This window comes from Trachemys scripta, chromosome 5 (genome assembly GCF_013100865.1).
Source record: "Trachemys scripta elegans isolate TJP31775 chromosome 5, CAS_Tse_1.0, whole genome shotgun sequence".
Taxonomy (NCBI): Eukaryota; Metazoa; Chordata; order Testudines; family Emydidae; genus Trachemys; species Trachemys scripta.
Window position 1 is genome coordinate 81,200,289 of NC_048302.1, and position 16,339 is coordinate 81,216,627.

The 16,339-nt window shown below is 40.3% G+C and overlaps 1 protein-coding gene across 6 annotated transcripts in view; it reads right to left on the reverse strand.

The window, feature by feature from the left end:
* FAT1 (FAT atypical cadherin 1) overlaps positions 1 to 16,339 on the reverse strand; it is a 166,145-nt gene that overhangs the window by 75,889 nt on the left and 73,917 nt on the right. Inside the window, exon 4 of one of the 6 annotated variants that reach the window (XM_034771811.1) lies at positions 3,702 to 4,392. The exons of the other annotated variants lie outside the window; for them this stretch is intronic. Coding sequence (XP_034627702.1) covers positions 4,337 to 4,392 — 56 coding nt within the window. The 3' untranslated portion in view covers positions 3,702 to 4,336. Of the gene's footprint in view, positions 1 to 3,701; positions 4,393 to 16,339 lie in introns of those variants that run through there. 6 annotated transcript variants of the gene reach the window in all.

The following is a 16,339-nucleotide window of genomic DNA, read 5'->3' on the forward strand; positions in this document are numbered from 1 at the left end:
AGGAGAAGGCAGCAGTCACTTATAACTGATAGCATTGTGATTAGGGTACTTACCTGGGATGTGGAAGACCTGGGTTCCACTCCACACTCTGCCTGATGTGGAAAAGGATTTTGACCTTGGGTCTCCCACGTTACAGGACAGTACCCTAGCCATTGTGCTACAGGATATACTGCTGTAGGTCCATCTCAATCTGTCCTGTTGAAGCTATTGCACTGTGTATAAATAGCTAAAGTCACTGGAGCATGGATTTGAACTATGAATGACAACTCACTGCCACTAGCTATTGGGCTTGGGAATTAGAGTAAGAATGACTCTATAGCCGGGTGATTACAGCATCCGCCTAGGCTGTGGGAGAGTCAAGTTCAAACCTTGCTCCGATTTATGCAAAGTGGAGCAGCTTCAACAGGACAGATTGATACTCCATAGTTACAGTACTCCATAGCTTGGTGGATAGAGGGCTCTATTTAAATGGGGAAGATCAAAGTTAAAATCCCTTTTCTACATCAGGCAGAGAGGGGAACTGAACACAGGTTTCTCACATCCCAGGTGAATACCCAAACCACTCAGCTAACTGTTTTAAAATGGAGGAAGCCTTCCCCTTCCTCCAACTCCCCACCTCCCCTTTGGTTGCCAAAACTATTTGGCAAATTCATGTCAAATTCTCAACAATTTCACGTTGACCAAACCTGAATTTTTCAGCAAAGACACTATTAGTCCAAAAATGTTTACTCCGCTCTGGTATTAACTTAAGGATGTGTCTAAGAGCTTTACTAAGTTGGGGCAGAGGGCATAGTAATAAGGCCTGATGTGACCATGGATATGCAGGCAGTAAACTCCCATTAATGTCAACAGAGATTTTGGGTGAAATCCTGGCTCCAAATTCTCAGTAACTTTTCAGTGGGGCCAGGATTGCACCCTGTGTGTACAGATGAAGGGCACAACATGACTTTTGCTAATCATGGGTTTTGTGGTGTTTTAAAATAAAGTTACTTTCTGTACTTAGGTAAGGATAAGTGTGCTCAATGGTCCAGTTACCAATGTATTTTGATAGAGTACATTTTCAATATTGCCTGGACTCTAGTACACTTTAAAAGGTTTCCTTTGTTTCCCTCTTGCCAGTCTTCAAATCCCCATCCACGTTTGTTATGGGTATTGATATCAGGAAACAATTTAGATTGAGAATGGGGGACATGAATTCAAAAATTCTAATTAAACATTTTTACATACTTACCTTAAAGTCAGAAAGGAAGGAAATACAGAATGAATGCTAAAGTGGTAGAAAGTAAAGGATGAAATGTAATTTAGCACTGAAGTAGTTTAGGACTGTAATTAAGTCTGTTCTGAAATCCTTATTATCTGGTGGGGACCACCTTCTGAATAAGGGAAGTGAGTATTGAGCCATAACAAAACTGTCAATTTTTGTTCAGAATAGGAGAGTAGCACTTTACAATCAGATTTTTCTATTTTTTATTCTATCTGCTCTTGCTGAGTGAAAGACAAACAAATAAATTCCAATAACTTACAATATTAACTGTGATTCTACATGTGAATCAATACGTACACTCTGTACAGAGTGGGAGAGACAGGTCAGGCATCTTGGGAAAACATAACCTTATGAAAAAATCATTATTGAGCTAATGATGAAATAGGTGATATTTCTAGAAAATTGGTGTGATTTTACAGTCGGTAATATTTCAAAACTTGCCACATCAGTAACACATTTTCACAAGGCAGCTTAATTACTCAGAGAGTCTTTGAACAAATCACAGCTACCGTGCCACACTAAACAAAAAATGCCAAGCATAGGTGAGGCTACATTTAAAAATCCCAGTCATCCTATGAATCATAGAACAAAATTTGATTAACACTTTTCATTGCTCTCCTTCCTTCCTCTTTTGAGTTCGCACTTTTGTGATACTCTCTGCTTGAATTTCTAAACAGTTCTATTTGAGCGCCTAACCTCCAGATTAAAATCATTTCAGTTTCATCTGGCCTAGGTTAAGTACCATTCAGGTACTCCAGGGTTTTTGCCGCCCCCGGCGGCGGGGGGTGGGGGGGGGGGGGGGGTGGGGTGGGGTGGGAAGCCGCGATTGCGATCGGCGGCAGCTCCAGTGCGCCGCTTTCCTCTTCGGCGGCAGGTCCTTCCCCCCGAGAGGGACCCGCCACCAAAGAGCCCGAGGTGCCGCCCCTTCCCCTTGGCCGCCCCAAGCACCTGCTTGCTGGGCTGGTACCTGGAGCCAGCCCTAGTACCATTGAAACGTTTGGGGGGAAATATAAAAGACCAAAAATGTAATAATTTAGAACTTTATGTAAATAGCATAAATAAAACTGTTCCTTATGCAAACAGCATCATCCCCTGGATAAAGCATCGTTGGCAGACCTGTGTTCAAATCTCAGCTCAGCTACCAGCTCACTGTGTGAGCAAATCACATGTTAACCTGGCTATCTCTGTTTCTCCAAATTAAAACAGTATAGTGGCCTACCATCCTCCCTTTGGCCATTAAGGGACTATTAGTTAAACCCTGTAAAGTGCTATATAACTCTTAATTTATCATATGAAAACTAAGATTACATTAAAGATATATTCAAGGAAGTTGGATCCCAAGTAATACTTCATTTAATACCCATCAGCATAAGCTTTAATTTAAATTAAAAAAAAGCCCACTTCCTGTTCATTTTATAATGTCATCTCAGTTTCTGCAAAGGAAAAGAGAACTCCTGAATTTGAAACTTGGCAGGTAAGTTAAGGGGAAATTAAATTTCAAATATGTTTTAAATTTACTTAAAGGATTTGAAGATGTATTTAATTTAAGGTTATACTTTTTGTTTGTTTTATTCTATCATAAAAAGCTGGACCATTTATTTATACAGTATGGCTAACAAAAATGGCATAAAAAAGGAGGAGGAGGGATTTCAAGATTTACTGTTTTCTTGAATTTTATGCATTAAACACACTCAGTTTACAGGTAAAAAACCCTCTTCCTTCCTCCCTCCACTAGCTTTGCAAACTCAACCTGAGATCTGAGAATTAAGGGAATTCCTCCTTCCTCCCCCAAATAAATCATCACCAGTAATAAAGGTTCTGCAGTTTAAAACAGGCCCTCAATGACATCAATTGTTTTTAATGGCTTTGCACAGGTGTAAATAACTAGAACATAATAAACAATTCTTTCTATGACAAATGCACAAGAACCAGCTCACTCTTGGCTCTGCAGGCTTAACAGAAGTAAAAAGCAGTAAAAACATATTTTGGGGTCACTAAAGTCAGCAGATACAATACACTGGGAGGAAATCTGATTAGTGAGGTGCTATTGTTAAAATGGTTTTAATCTGACAGGGCCCATCCTTTTTCGTTGTTTGCTTGTTTTGTTTGTTTATTTTTCTTATAAATTCACCAATATGACTCTGAAACACAAAAGCATAAGCAACCAGTGTTGATGTATTATGTCCCACCACTTTTTGTTTTGCTGAAACATAAACAGCCATCCAGTAAGCAGAGAGTACAATGATCAAACTTTAGTCCTAGAATCGTGCGGGCATTAACGATGATGCTTTTCACAAATACCAAGTAAATAATTTACCACCAGGTTGACTTGTGCAGAAACAGAAGGGAAAGTTTTTTCTTAAAACGATCATTAAGAAAAGGGACAAAACTGATAGACGTGTAAATGTAACATTTATTTCCTTAAGAGAATATTACAAACTATGGGAAACTAAATCTATCTTTAAAACCAGTACTTTAAATACACACATCTCCATTAAAATGTAGATTTTAATTCACATTCAGAGAAAAGTCTTCCACTCTATCCCTAGTTTACCCCATTGTGCCTAAATATATGTATGTGCTCTATGCTCAGACTATGAAAACTTCCTTTCTTGGAGTAATGAGGTCCACAGATCCATGATGTTGGATCTTCACTCTCTGCAGTCTTGGAGGCAAACCAAACCTGTTAGTGGCAAGGGAGGTATGGCTCCCCCTCCAAGAAACCAACAGTTGTGACACTGTCATAGTCTAGAAAATCTCTAACCATTCTATATTGGTAAGGAAAATTAAGCATTAAGATTAAATAGAACAATCCTCCTGCTTTCCTTGAGAGGCAGAGTCGCTGGATAAGATTCTTCAGCTTTTTCTGTCTTTCCTGCAGTAAGAAGCTTTGTACAGCACAGTGTCTATGTACATTGCGAGACAGGAAATGGTGAATAAGAGATGGTGTTAATTATGTCGCAAAACCATGGCTCAAGCAGCAATCTTATCACCTGGGTGGTGCCATTTATAATTCTGATTCTGGATGATGTTCAGAGAAGGAGCCTTACTGTCTGAGAGCAGCTATTAGTACTACCAGACGTTCCATAAACGTTTGCAATGTTGTTGCTGAACCAAAGAGCAAGGACCTGCACAATGAACAAAGCACAGGAAGCATTTATGAGACAGCTGAATTGAGATATGGAGAGAGACATCCTTCAAGTCAATGAAGTCGATGGAGGCAAGTGTGGATTTTTAAGGTCCGCATCTTGAATTTTAATTTCTTCATGGATCTGTTTTGATATATGAGGCTGAGAACTTTGACAATTTGTGGGAGAGGGCAGGGGATGGGGAACAATATGGAGTAAAGGTCTTGTTTCTTCTACAGAGAAGGGATAGGTTCTATTGCTCCCATCCAGAGAAGATCTAGGATGGCTGTTTGCATACTCTGACTATTCTTCTTCCTTAAGCACGTAGGACATGTGATTTCTGTTGGCATTGCTTGTGAAAGCCCACAGTGTATGTAGGGCTTCAGATGACAGTTCACATTTGGGTGTTTTTTTGTTGGCCTGATGCCCCCCCCCCCCAATGGTATTCCATGGCCAAAGGAGAGGATTGAGACATTGCCTATCTGGAATTGGCTGCTTCTGAAGGGTCGGCATATAGAGAAGGCCACTCTTTTCAGGTAAATGTTTCTCCCAGTTACCAAGGCAAAAGCCCCACTTATCTTTGTTAGTGACACTAGTATATCTTTTGACTGGAACACACTGAGGAACCATCTGTCTTTACAGCATGGAAGCAGGGAGAAAGAACGAACTGGTGGGCCACAGGAGCAACCCTAGCCATTTTCCTGGGGAGGTCAGACAATCTTTTTGGTGCCTCCCCCACGCCTACACACACACCCTCAGTGGCCAAGCAAAACAACCAACCAACCCACAGCCAGCCAATCAGCAGAGAGAAAAACAAAACAACCCAAGTGGCACAGTGGTATGGCAACTTCGGGAAGATAAGCAACTGCCCTACTTGCCTGCCCATAGAACTGGCCCTGTGGGACAAGAGGCCTCTTATTGTCTGCTGGTTCTTCCACATCTGTGCTGCTGTCTCTCTCATTACTCCATAGCTATCAGCTGGGGGTAGGAGATGAGGCATAGCAACCTGCAACTGGGTGCAATAACCAGGAGAGTAGGGCCTGCTGACCCACAGGAGCCTTGACAGCCAGATACTTTCCCAGTCCATTAGGTATGGCAGGAAATCACTCTCCCACTATTACGACTTCCCAGGATGCATGAAGAGGGCAGTACATTATGGCTTGTCTATGGCACCTGCAGATCTCATCAGCATAGCTTACAATACTGAGTCCATTCTTGCCTGAAAGAGTCTACCCTCTCTGATTTTTTATTATTATTTTCCCATTTGATTCTCTAATGCTGACTTGGAATCTGGCCTTCTTCTACAAAGGAGGAAGAATTCTTTGTTTGGGGGGGGGATAGCGTATGGGGTGAGGGGGGTGTATGCATCACTAGAGGAATCAGAACGTGTCTATGGACTGCTTTTTTCTGCATTGATTTGCCATGCTGTACTCTGTAAGGATAAGCTGGGAAACCCAGCATGGCTGCACTATGTGAGGGTAAGCAGGGGAACCCAGTGTAACAGATGGCAATTTCCTGTGATATCCTGGACAAATCTGACTGAATTAAGCTTAAGTATTTCAGAAGCCCATTGTATTACAAAATGCACATGTTTATGTGCAATTGTATGGAACTTCTTTAGGATAAAGTATTGTTAACTTCAAAAGGCTGATGTTGAACAATGTGGCAGACACAACTGATCTTTTGGGACAATATATGTGCCATACTGGGAGGAGCTTTTGAATCTTTGTACTGAGGGGGGAACTTTTTGTCTGCTGATCACCTGTTACACGAGGACAGTTCAAAGACACAAATTGGATTCTCCAGAGACCAAACAGACAAAAAAAGGATTTTTGAATAAAATAGCCTGATTTTAAGCTGACTCAGACCCTTCGTTTTGATTCAGCAAGCAGACAGGACTGTCTGTTCAAGGGGAGGGTCCCATCCTGGGGGAAAGATTGGAAGGACTGACAGCAACCAGAGCCTTGTTGAGATGGGGAAGAGGAAAGCATAAGTGCAGGTTCTTTTATTGTTTTAATATGTTTCCTCTATAATGATTTTACCTTAAAAATAAAATATATTTGCTTAGAAAGAGCTGTGTAGTAACTTATAACTAATGATTACATGGTGTACTGTCTCTGAGGAGAGAAGTGAAGCAGGTCTGCTTAGGCAGACTGTCTTTTGATGGGAACAACACAGTGAAGGCAGGGAACTGGTCAGCCTGGTAACACCTCAGTCTAGTGGGACAGAGACACAGGTTCTCTGCCAAAGAAGGACAATAGCTAGGGACCTGGCAGTCTGAGAGTGGGTGCCCTTACTGGACCACTAAGCGGAAATACAGGTGTAGTTGCCCTGAACTGTAACCCCAAACATTGAGTATCATCTGGCCTGCTGCACTCTGAAAATTTGTATGGGTTGAGGGAAACGGCTTCACTTTGTGCCTCGTAGGTTATGTCTACATTACAAACTAGGGGTGCGATATCCTTACTCCTTTACTCACTCTTTTCCAGGTAAAAGTTTCTCCCAGTTAGATACACCCAGTCCGTGACCACCAAGGCAACAGCCACACTTATCTTTGGTAGTGACACCAGTTCTGAGAAAGAGAAGGTTCACATGTAGGCTTGTGCTGGAATGGGACCTAATGGGAGCTTCCAAGGGAGATTCCTGGACAAGGCCTGAGCATAGGCTGATGCATCCTGTGGACACTGGCTCCAACCTGAAAGGTTCAAAAGGAGTTCTTGGCCTGCTTGCTTGCTTGGGAGACAGAACTGGGCTGAACTGCTGGAAAGGAGTAGCCCTGAGCCACTTAAAGCGTGAGGGATGGCCCCACTCATGCTGGTCCTGGGGGACCACCACCCGAGGGGAATTTTGCTGCAGAGGTGCTGCTGCTGCCGCCGCTTCCCCAGAACTCCTGCCTGGGAAGGGAAGCAACAGGAAACTCTTCCCCTGCCAGAGCACTTGAAAAGGACTTGGGTCTCCACAGAATAAGCACAGATCTCCAGCCAGCTACTCAGTGAGTGGGGAGGTGCAGGAGCCAGTTTCTAACTACCTTCCTAATCCTTCTCTGTCATGCTGGACTCCATATGGGTGGTCAGAGGGCACACAGTCCCACAGACAATGAGGAGAAAGAGAATTCCCTTTGCCAATAAAGGCAGACCCCCACCACCCTCTTATTTTTCTTCTGCTCCTCCTCAGGGAGCAGCTAGTCTGCCAGCCTGCAGCAGCAAAGGAAAAATTGATGGTTTCTCAAAGATGGAATCATGACTTCCCTGCTACTTAATGAAGGTTTGGTCTGCCTCCAAGGCTGCACAGAGCAAAGACCCAATGTCATGGACCTGTGGACCTCACTGTGAATTAGAATGCTCTATAAACATTAAATAATACCCTATTAGCAGAAAACAAAGGTAGTATATGTTAGAGGCACACAGAAATCTCTCTCAAGCACAAACAGCATGGGGCTTCCTCTGCAGCTGCGGAAAGAGAAGGCGCAGAAGTACCGGAGTTCTGCTATGTGGAAGGTGGAGAATCTTGTACAGAGATAGACCACTCATAGAGAAGAGGTCTGCAAATAGGGCTCACACCTCTCAAAGTTCAATGAAACGGGGGACAGGAGCTAGTCTGGTAAAACCTCAGGTGCACAGATTTAATGGAAATTCCTTATTGGAGTCTTATATTCTGTAGGGGATCATAGATCACTCAGACAGGCACATAGAACCTCACTAGATTTAGGGCTGCCCTTCACAAGGGTTTTTTTTTTGCACAAGTAAATTACACTGGTGCAGATTCTTAATGTAAATGAACTTAAACCAGTCTAAATTGCCTTTAAATAGATATAGCTTAATTTGGTCATTTAAACTGATATAACTGCACTGGTGCAAGTTTTCTAATATAGGCAAGTTTGTAATATTGAATGGTCAGGCAGGGTCGCATTTGTGTTCGGCGCTCAAGACAAAATGCTCATTTAGAGAAGTGTTCCCTCTCTAAATTTAATTCTTTTTATAGTCCAGTAATCATAGAAAAACTTTATTGACTTATCATGAAAAATTTTACACATTCTCTATAATGTAAAATCTATTTTAACATAGAACAGATTGGAAAACCAATAAAATTGCTCTCTCATTTATGGGGGAGGGAGGATTGTTATGTAGTGTTGAAAATAGATATCTTGGTTTTATAAAGTCTTAGGGCCTGAATCGTTATACCAGTTTACAGCAGCATAGATTGAATGTTTTGAAGGGCCCACTGTCTAGATACTCTAGGCCAGTGGTTCCCAAACTTTAACAACCTGTGAACTCCTTTCACTAAAATGTCAAGTCTCGCGAACCCCTTCCTAAAAATGAATATTTCCAGGGATTTTCTCCTTTATTTGAGTAAATTATAAAAGCAGTGATCTTGGAAATATAAAATTTGTTTTTATGACATGCTTATTACACACTATTATAAATTATTATTTATTATTACAGTATTTTTATTACATTATGAAAACGGCAACACTCTTCCAAGATCTCACTTTCGTAGCTTGTATCACTTTGAATAAACCTGTTATAAGACAAGGCTCCTATGTGTCATCAAGGAGTATCAGATGTGAAACAGCATAAAGGTATTTAAGAAGCCAACTCAAAAGAGTTCCTCCTACACAAGTATTCAGATCTGGAGCAGTCCAGGCAAACAAGGCACGTTACAACAAAGCTTAAACTTGTTCTTCATAATAATTTAAACAACAATACTAGCTGCCTTTTTAATGTTAAAAAAACAGCAAAAAATATCCACCTCCCTTTCCATTTCTTATAAGGAGTCTTGAAGTTTAAATCTCCTCAGGGTGATAGCTATGCTTGCTTTGATCTGCTTCGCTCTTGGAAGTCCAGGGGATCTGGGCTGCTGGCCTCGTGCTGGGGTCCCCCTAGGGACAGCTCTGTCTGCCATTAGGGATTTTTTTCCCCCGAGGACCCCCTGTAACATTTTGCAAATCCCAGTTTGGGAACCACTGGTCTAGGCTGACCTCCTGCATAACACAGAGCATAACTTTTGGTTGAATTAGAAAGCCATCCAATCTTGATTTTAAGACTTCAAGTGACAGAGAATCAATCACATCCCTAGGTAAATTAGTACCATCATTAATTACCCTCACATAAAAATTTGCACCCTATTTCCAGTTCAAATTTTTTTAGCTTTGACTTCCAGCCACTGGAACTTGTTATACTTTTTGTCTTCTACATTAAAAAGCCCTCTAGTATTAAGTATCTTCTCACCCTCATAGACTCTGATCAAGTCACCTCTTAACCTCCCCTTTGGTAAGCTAAACAGAGTGAGCTTCTTACGTTTTTCACTGTCAGGCAGACCCCTTGTTGTTCTTTTCTGAACCATCTCCAATTTTTCAGCAACCTTTTTGAAGCATGGACACCAGAATTAAACCCAGTAGTCCAAGTAATGGTCTCACCAATGCTATATGCAAAAAGAATACTGACTCTGTACTTCTACTCCTGTAATTCAATTCAATTAACTTACTCCTGATTTACACCTAATTCACTTCCTAAACACTCAGTATCAGAACAACAAATATTTCCTTCCTAACAATTAATAGTTAAGGTTTTCTTCTTATCTTATTCATACATATTGTAGTCAAGAATGATCAAACTGTTTTTCTCTATACATGTTTTTAAAGTGATAGCTTCAAAACCAAATGCAATTAACAGGTTAGTGAAAAGCAACAAGGTTAGCTCCTACCAGTTTTCAAACAACTGAAAAGAATATTAGGCTTTGCCTTTCAACAGAGAAAACTATACTTTCTTTCTCTTTCATTTGGCAGTTATACACTGATGATTTAAAGCTGGTCAATATGTTGTTGCAGCACATCTCTGATTATGAATGCAGGCTGCTGAGTCAAAACTGCGTGTACACACACACACACACACACACACTTACTTCAGCCTAACTAACCATTGCACTTAAGGGAAAACACAGTAAAAATACCTGAATAGCTATGGTACATATTCAAAGATAGTTCCTTAACACTTTGATAGGATTCTATTCCTCTGACCCAGCCCCCCCTTAATGTCTCAATATTAATGGTGTTTAAATCTAGAAAAAGCGGTTTCCAGTAGCTTTTGAGTGAAGTGCTGAACGAGTGGACTATGCATATAACTAAATAGTCACATAGCTACTAGCAATGCAGTTTAAATACTTGCTTAACTTTAAGTACATGCTTAATTCCATCCCTATTCAGCAAAGCATTTAAGCATGGTCTAGATAAAACAGTACTTAGTCCTGGCTCAGTGCAGGGGACAGGACTAGATGACCTATTGAGATCCCTTCCAGTCCTATATATCTGTGATTCTATGTGTGTAACTTAAAGCATGAGCAGTTCCATTGTTTTAAATGGGACTTAAGTACAGTATAACCTCAGAGTTACGAACACCTCAGGAATAGAGGTTGTTTGTAACTCTGAACAAAATGTTCTGGTTGTTCTTTCAAAAGTTTACAGCTGAACATCAACTTAATACAGCTTTGAAACTTTATGAGGCAGAAGAAAAATGCTGCTTTTAACCATCTTCATTTAAATAAAACAATAACAAAAAAAGTTTCCTTACGTTCTCAAAAACATTTTTAAACTTTCACCATTTTTTTTAGTAGTTTACATTTAACACAGCAATGTGCTGTTCCCTCCCCACTCTGAACTTTAGGGTACAGATGTGGGGACCCACATGAAGACCCCCTAAGCTTATTTCTACCAGCTTAGGTTAAAGACTTCCCAAGGCAAAAATTTTTTCTTATACCTTGGATTAACTAACGCTGTCACTATCAAGTGATTTAAACAAACATTTAGGGAGGGCCATTTGGAGGCCTACCTTTCCCAAATATCCCCTCAAGTCCCTACACCATTTTTCCTGGGCAGGTTTGAGAATAATCCCCTCACCAATTGGTACAGGTGAACACAGACCCAAACCCTTGGATTTTAAAACAATGAAAAATTAATCAGGTTTTTAAAAGAAAAATTGTAATAAAAGAAAGGTAAAGGAATCACCTTTGTAAAATTGGAATGGTAAGTACTTTACAGAATAACAAAAGACTTAAGAAAATAAAGGATCTCCCCTCTAGGCAAAACCTTCAAGTTACAAAACCTGGGATAAACCTCCCTCCTCCTACAAAGGAAATCACAAGCCAAAATAAAAGTAAGCTAACACATTTGTTCGCTACTACTTTAATACTAATGGAGTTGGATTGCTTGCTTTCTTGATCTGTCTCCAGCAAGCACACAATACAGACAGACAAAGCCTTCCCCCCTCCCTGATTTGAAAGTATCTTGTCCCCTTATTGGTCCTTTTGGTCAGGTGTCAGCTAGGTTACCTCAGCTTCTTAACCATTTACAGGTAACGAGGAATGTTATGCTATCCTTAACTGTATGTTTATGATATACACACCCTTTTTTTTGGGTGGTGGGGGAGAGGGTGTCTGCTGCTGCCTGATTATGTACTTCCAGTTCCAAATGAGGTGTGTGGCTGATTGGTCAGTTCGTAACTCTGAAATTCTACTATACTTGCTTAAATGCTTATGTACATGGCTCCAACACTTAGGACCAGACACTGCTATTTTCACTCAAGTAGTGCCAAACTCTGAATAGTTCCATGGAACTGTGCAACAAGGTAAAAACAACACATAAATGGGAATTTGTCATAGACTTCAATAGTGACAGGATTTCACCTAATGAGAGTAAAAAGGTAGCAGCCTGGCCCTCACTTATGAGCTTGTGTCATAAAATTAGAAATTCAATAAAGTACAATGATGTCAATGTTTATGAGTGTTGTGTGTGTTGCCATGACAGACTGCAGGACTTTATATATTGGATCAAAGGTCATTGCTTTATCATATATCTGATATTTCAGAGTCACTTGCATTATCAGTAGCCAAAGAATTTCACGTCTCTCTCAGTCAGACCTACCTCCCCGCACTATTTCAACAGTCATCAGCAACAAAGATTTGGAATTTGCTGATCATAGAAGGAAGGCATTAATCATTTTAGTGATTTCACGCAGGAAGTACAGACAGGACCTGTAGCCTCCCAGAGATTAATAATATATGGGCTAGAGAGGGAAAAAAAACAGCATTACACAAACATCTGAAAGTCGGTCAAGCGAATAAACATTTTGAATCTTTAACTTTTTGTATTAGAAGGCTGAAAACTAGGTTGGTGAGTATATTATGGTAAATTGCTCATATGCATCATCAAAGGGTAACTATGCAGATTTGAGCACAGCTATTTTCAGGCTGTACAGACTCCCTTTATGAAGGCATAACTCCTCGAGAAGTAATATCTAGACTTAAAAAAACTGTTTCCGCACTGGAATATTTTAGGGCTCAAACCACAAAGGGATTTAAGATGTTTAATTGCAACTACTTTAGGTGCCTAAATCCAAAATTCAGGTCCTCAAAAACCCTGCTTAGCACTCTCTAGGCACTTAAAGTCCTTAGGTGCCTAAATTTCCACTAGTAAATTCCCCTAAGCACCTAAAAGTCTGTCAGTGAGCATATGCACGTCTCTGTCTAAATGCCTAGGCACCTCTCTTATGCCTAAGTCGCACCAGGATCCATAAACTATAGTTCTCCCACCTTTTTGCCAGAGGACCCCAACCCAGTAGGCATGCTCAGAAGTCACCACGTGGATCAGGCCCCACAAAACACAATGCTCGTGTAGGAGTTGCCACTTATAACCTTTAGCCTAGTGGTTACAGCACTCACCCACGTTGTGTGAGACAGAGTCAATTCTCTCCTCTGCCTGATGGGAAGAAGAGACTTGCTCTCTCCCCGGCTCCCAAGAAAGTGCTTAGGCATCTAACTCTAGGAAAGGGTTCAAGCAGAAGGCAACTTTGGCCATTCCTCTCTTCAGCATTACCTATTGGCTACCTGAGGCAGCTCCCCACCCAATGTACTAGGTGTTGTGGCCTCATTTCATAGGTGCCTAACTCTCCTCATGCATTGTATAAGGAGCCTGGGTGCCTAATTCAAGGATGGGGATTCCAGGTGTTGGAACACTGAGTCTAACTGCTCTTTGTGGATCTAGCTCTTAGTGTGAACTGTTAGAATTTTAAACTACAAAGATCAAAACTTTTCTTTCTAAAATTAAATTTTTGTATAAGTAGTAAACGGGATGCTCAGTTTAACTGCAAAGGAAAAGCAAATTAACTGTTCCTGTATGAGGCTCTGTTTAAATTTGAGAAAAAATGAATAAGCTTTGATAAGCCAGACAAAATAATCAATAAGCTTTGATTTTTCATAAACTGTAACTAGGAAATCACTGTTGTGGATTTATGAGAGAAAGAAATCTAAATTAAAAAAAAAAGTGGAATGAATAATTTTGTTTTGATAGCAATTATTTGGTTTTACTTGATTCACAGATTACTGAAGGACTAAACAATATTACTATCATTTTGTCTCCACCAAGACTTTTTTTTTTAAACAAAACTTCCCCCAGAAAGATAATGGTTTCTCAACCTTTGGACTGAGGGTAAAAATTTTCAAAAATGCCTAAGTCCCATCAATTTACAATGGAATTTAGGTGCTTTTGAAAATTTTACGCTGTTGTTCAGTTGTCTTAATTTCTTGTGGTGGTTCACACACCCACTCATATGAGGCAAGAATACGATACATCTTAGTAAAGGTGCATAATGTACATTTCTGCAAAAAACATTTAGATTTTCCTGCCTTAAAAAAGTGGGAGTACAAGTGATTAAATTAACAACCTTTAAGGAAAGTTATAAAGAGGACAGAGATCAACTGTTCACAGTGTCCACTGAGGATAGGACAAGAAATAATCAGTTTCATTAGCAAGTGAGATGTAAGTTAGAAAGTTTTTCCTAATAGCTAACTATAAGGATAGTTAAGCACTGGAATAAAATTCAAAGGGATGTTGCGAAATCCCCATCACTGGAGGTTTTTAAGAACAGGTTAGACAAATACCTATCAGCGATGGTTTAGATATACTTAGTCCTGCCTCAGCGCAGAAGGATGGACTAGATCAGGGGTAGGTACGCGGCACACGAGCTGATTTTCAGTGGCATTCACACTACCTGGGTCCTGGCCACCAGTCTGGGGGGTGGGGAGGGTGGGAAAGGAGGCACGGAGGGGAGGCGGGCTCTGCTTTTTAATTTAATTTTAAATTAAGCGTCTTAAACACTTTAAAAACCTGATTTACTTTACATACAACAATAGTTTTGTTATATATTATAGATTTATAGAAAGAGATCTAAAAACATTAAAATGTATTACTGGCATGCAAAACTTTAAATTAGAGTGAATAAATGAAGACTCAGCACCCCACTTCTGAAAGGTTGCCAACCCCTGGACTAGATGATCTCTTCAAGTCTCTTCCAGCCCTACATTTCAATGATTCTACATCATCAACTTAAAAATCATACTTCCTTCTGGATTTAAACTATGATCATTACAAGTAACCACTAAGGCCTTGTCTTCACTAGAAAGTGGTAGCACTTTAAGCAAACCACCAGTAAAGTTAAAGCAATACACACAACCCCGTGGATGCAGTTATATGTTAGTATAAAAATGCTTTAAGCTGATCTAGCTATTCCCACACAGGAAGGGGCATAACTACACTGGTATGTCACCTTTATAAGTGGTGAAACTACATCTACACTAGCGTCACGTCTCCATTAGAAAGTGTTAATGCTGCCAAACAGCTGCCAACAATGCAGTTTTACTTGGCCGTCTTTGCTGCTGCAGTGCATTCTCACAGCAACAGGTTATATCACCAAGGTGTGCTGCAGTGTGGGTAGGTATCCCAGTTATCTTCCATGGCACTGTCTGGTGCACTGCCTCGTGGAAAAAATTTCCAGTGCATTGTGGGACATCAGTGTGCCTCTCAGGGAATTGTGGAAGTTCCATCCCATAATATTTTTTGTGCTTTTTTTAAGAAAAAGAAATAAATTCTCTGCAGTTCCTCCATTGCATCTTACAGCTTTTTACTGGTCTAACTATTTTGGTTCCAAAAAAAAAAAAAAAAAAGGGGGGGGGGGGGAGGGGAAGGGGGAAGAGGAACACCACACACCCGGTCCCTCCTGTGTCCACCACAAACCAAACAGTTATACTAGTAAAACTTTAAAGTGTAGATGAAACCTAAGGTTTATGTAACTGAAACTGATGAGTGAAAGAACAAATTTCTCCCAAGTTTTTTTTTCCAGTTTGCTTACTCTTACTCCGTATACTTGTGCATAGTCAGGTTCCTTCTAAGTATTCATGTTTGCTTCTGTTGCTATTTTGCTAACAATACATAATTTCCTGTGAAACCTTGGTTTTGGTTGGAACAAGCCTTGGTTTTATCACCACTAGGTAGCAAGTAGCATTGGACTCCTGTTAAGTCTCCTCTCTCCTTGCAACAGTATACTGCCTTCAGTGACATCCAAATCACCAAAGCCACAACCAATCAAAATACCAACAGTCCAAGTCCATTCAGAAATCAGAATGTGAGGTTACTTCCTTTTCATTGTTCTCCAATTTTTTCCTCTTCTTGAGTCATAAGCTCTTTAATAGTAAGCTCACAGCTATTTACCCACAGTCTCATGACACCTGGCAAGACAGTTTCAAGCTGTCACAATGGTATTGTTTAAACAGCTACTAAAAATTATCTCCTCCATAAAAATCATAAGGTTTATTTCTGCTAATGCAAATATACACTATTTTACTCAAACAGCAAAATCTCAGTGAGGCCAACATTTTAGCTGTTAACGTGTAATAAAGTCATGATCAGCTGAAAGCAGAAACATAAAAGAGTAATGATTAAAGGATTAGTTAGTTTTAAGGTTCACTTCATCTGCTCCAGATGTTTTTATACTTCATGATTAATCTGCCATAAAATGTCTGCACCCTAAGTATGGATTGCAGAAGCTTGTGATAAATTCCTCAGGATAGAAAAAAAAGACCATACATAACTCTTTGGACTTTTCTGCTCATTGGAAACCTT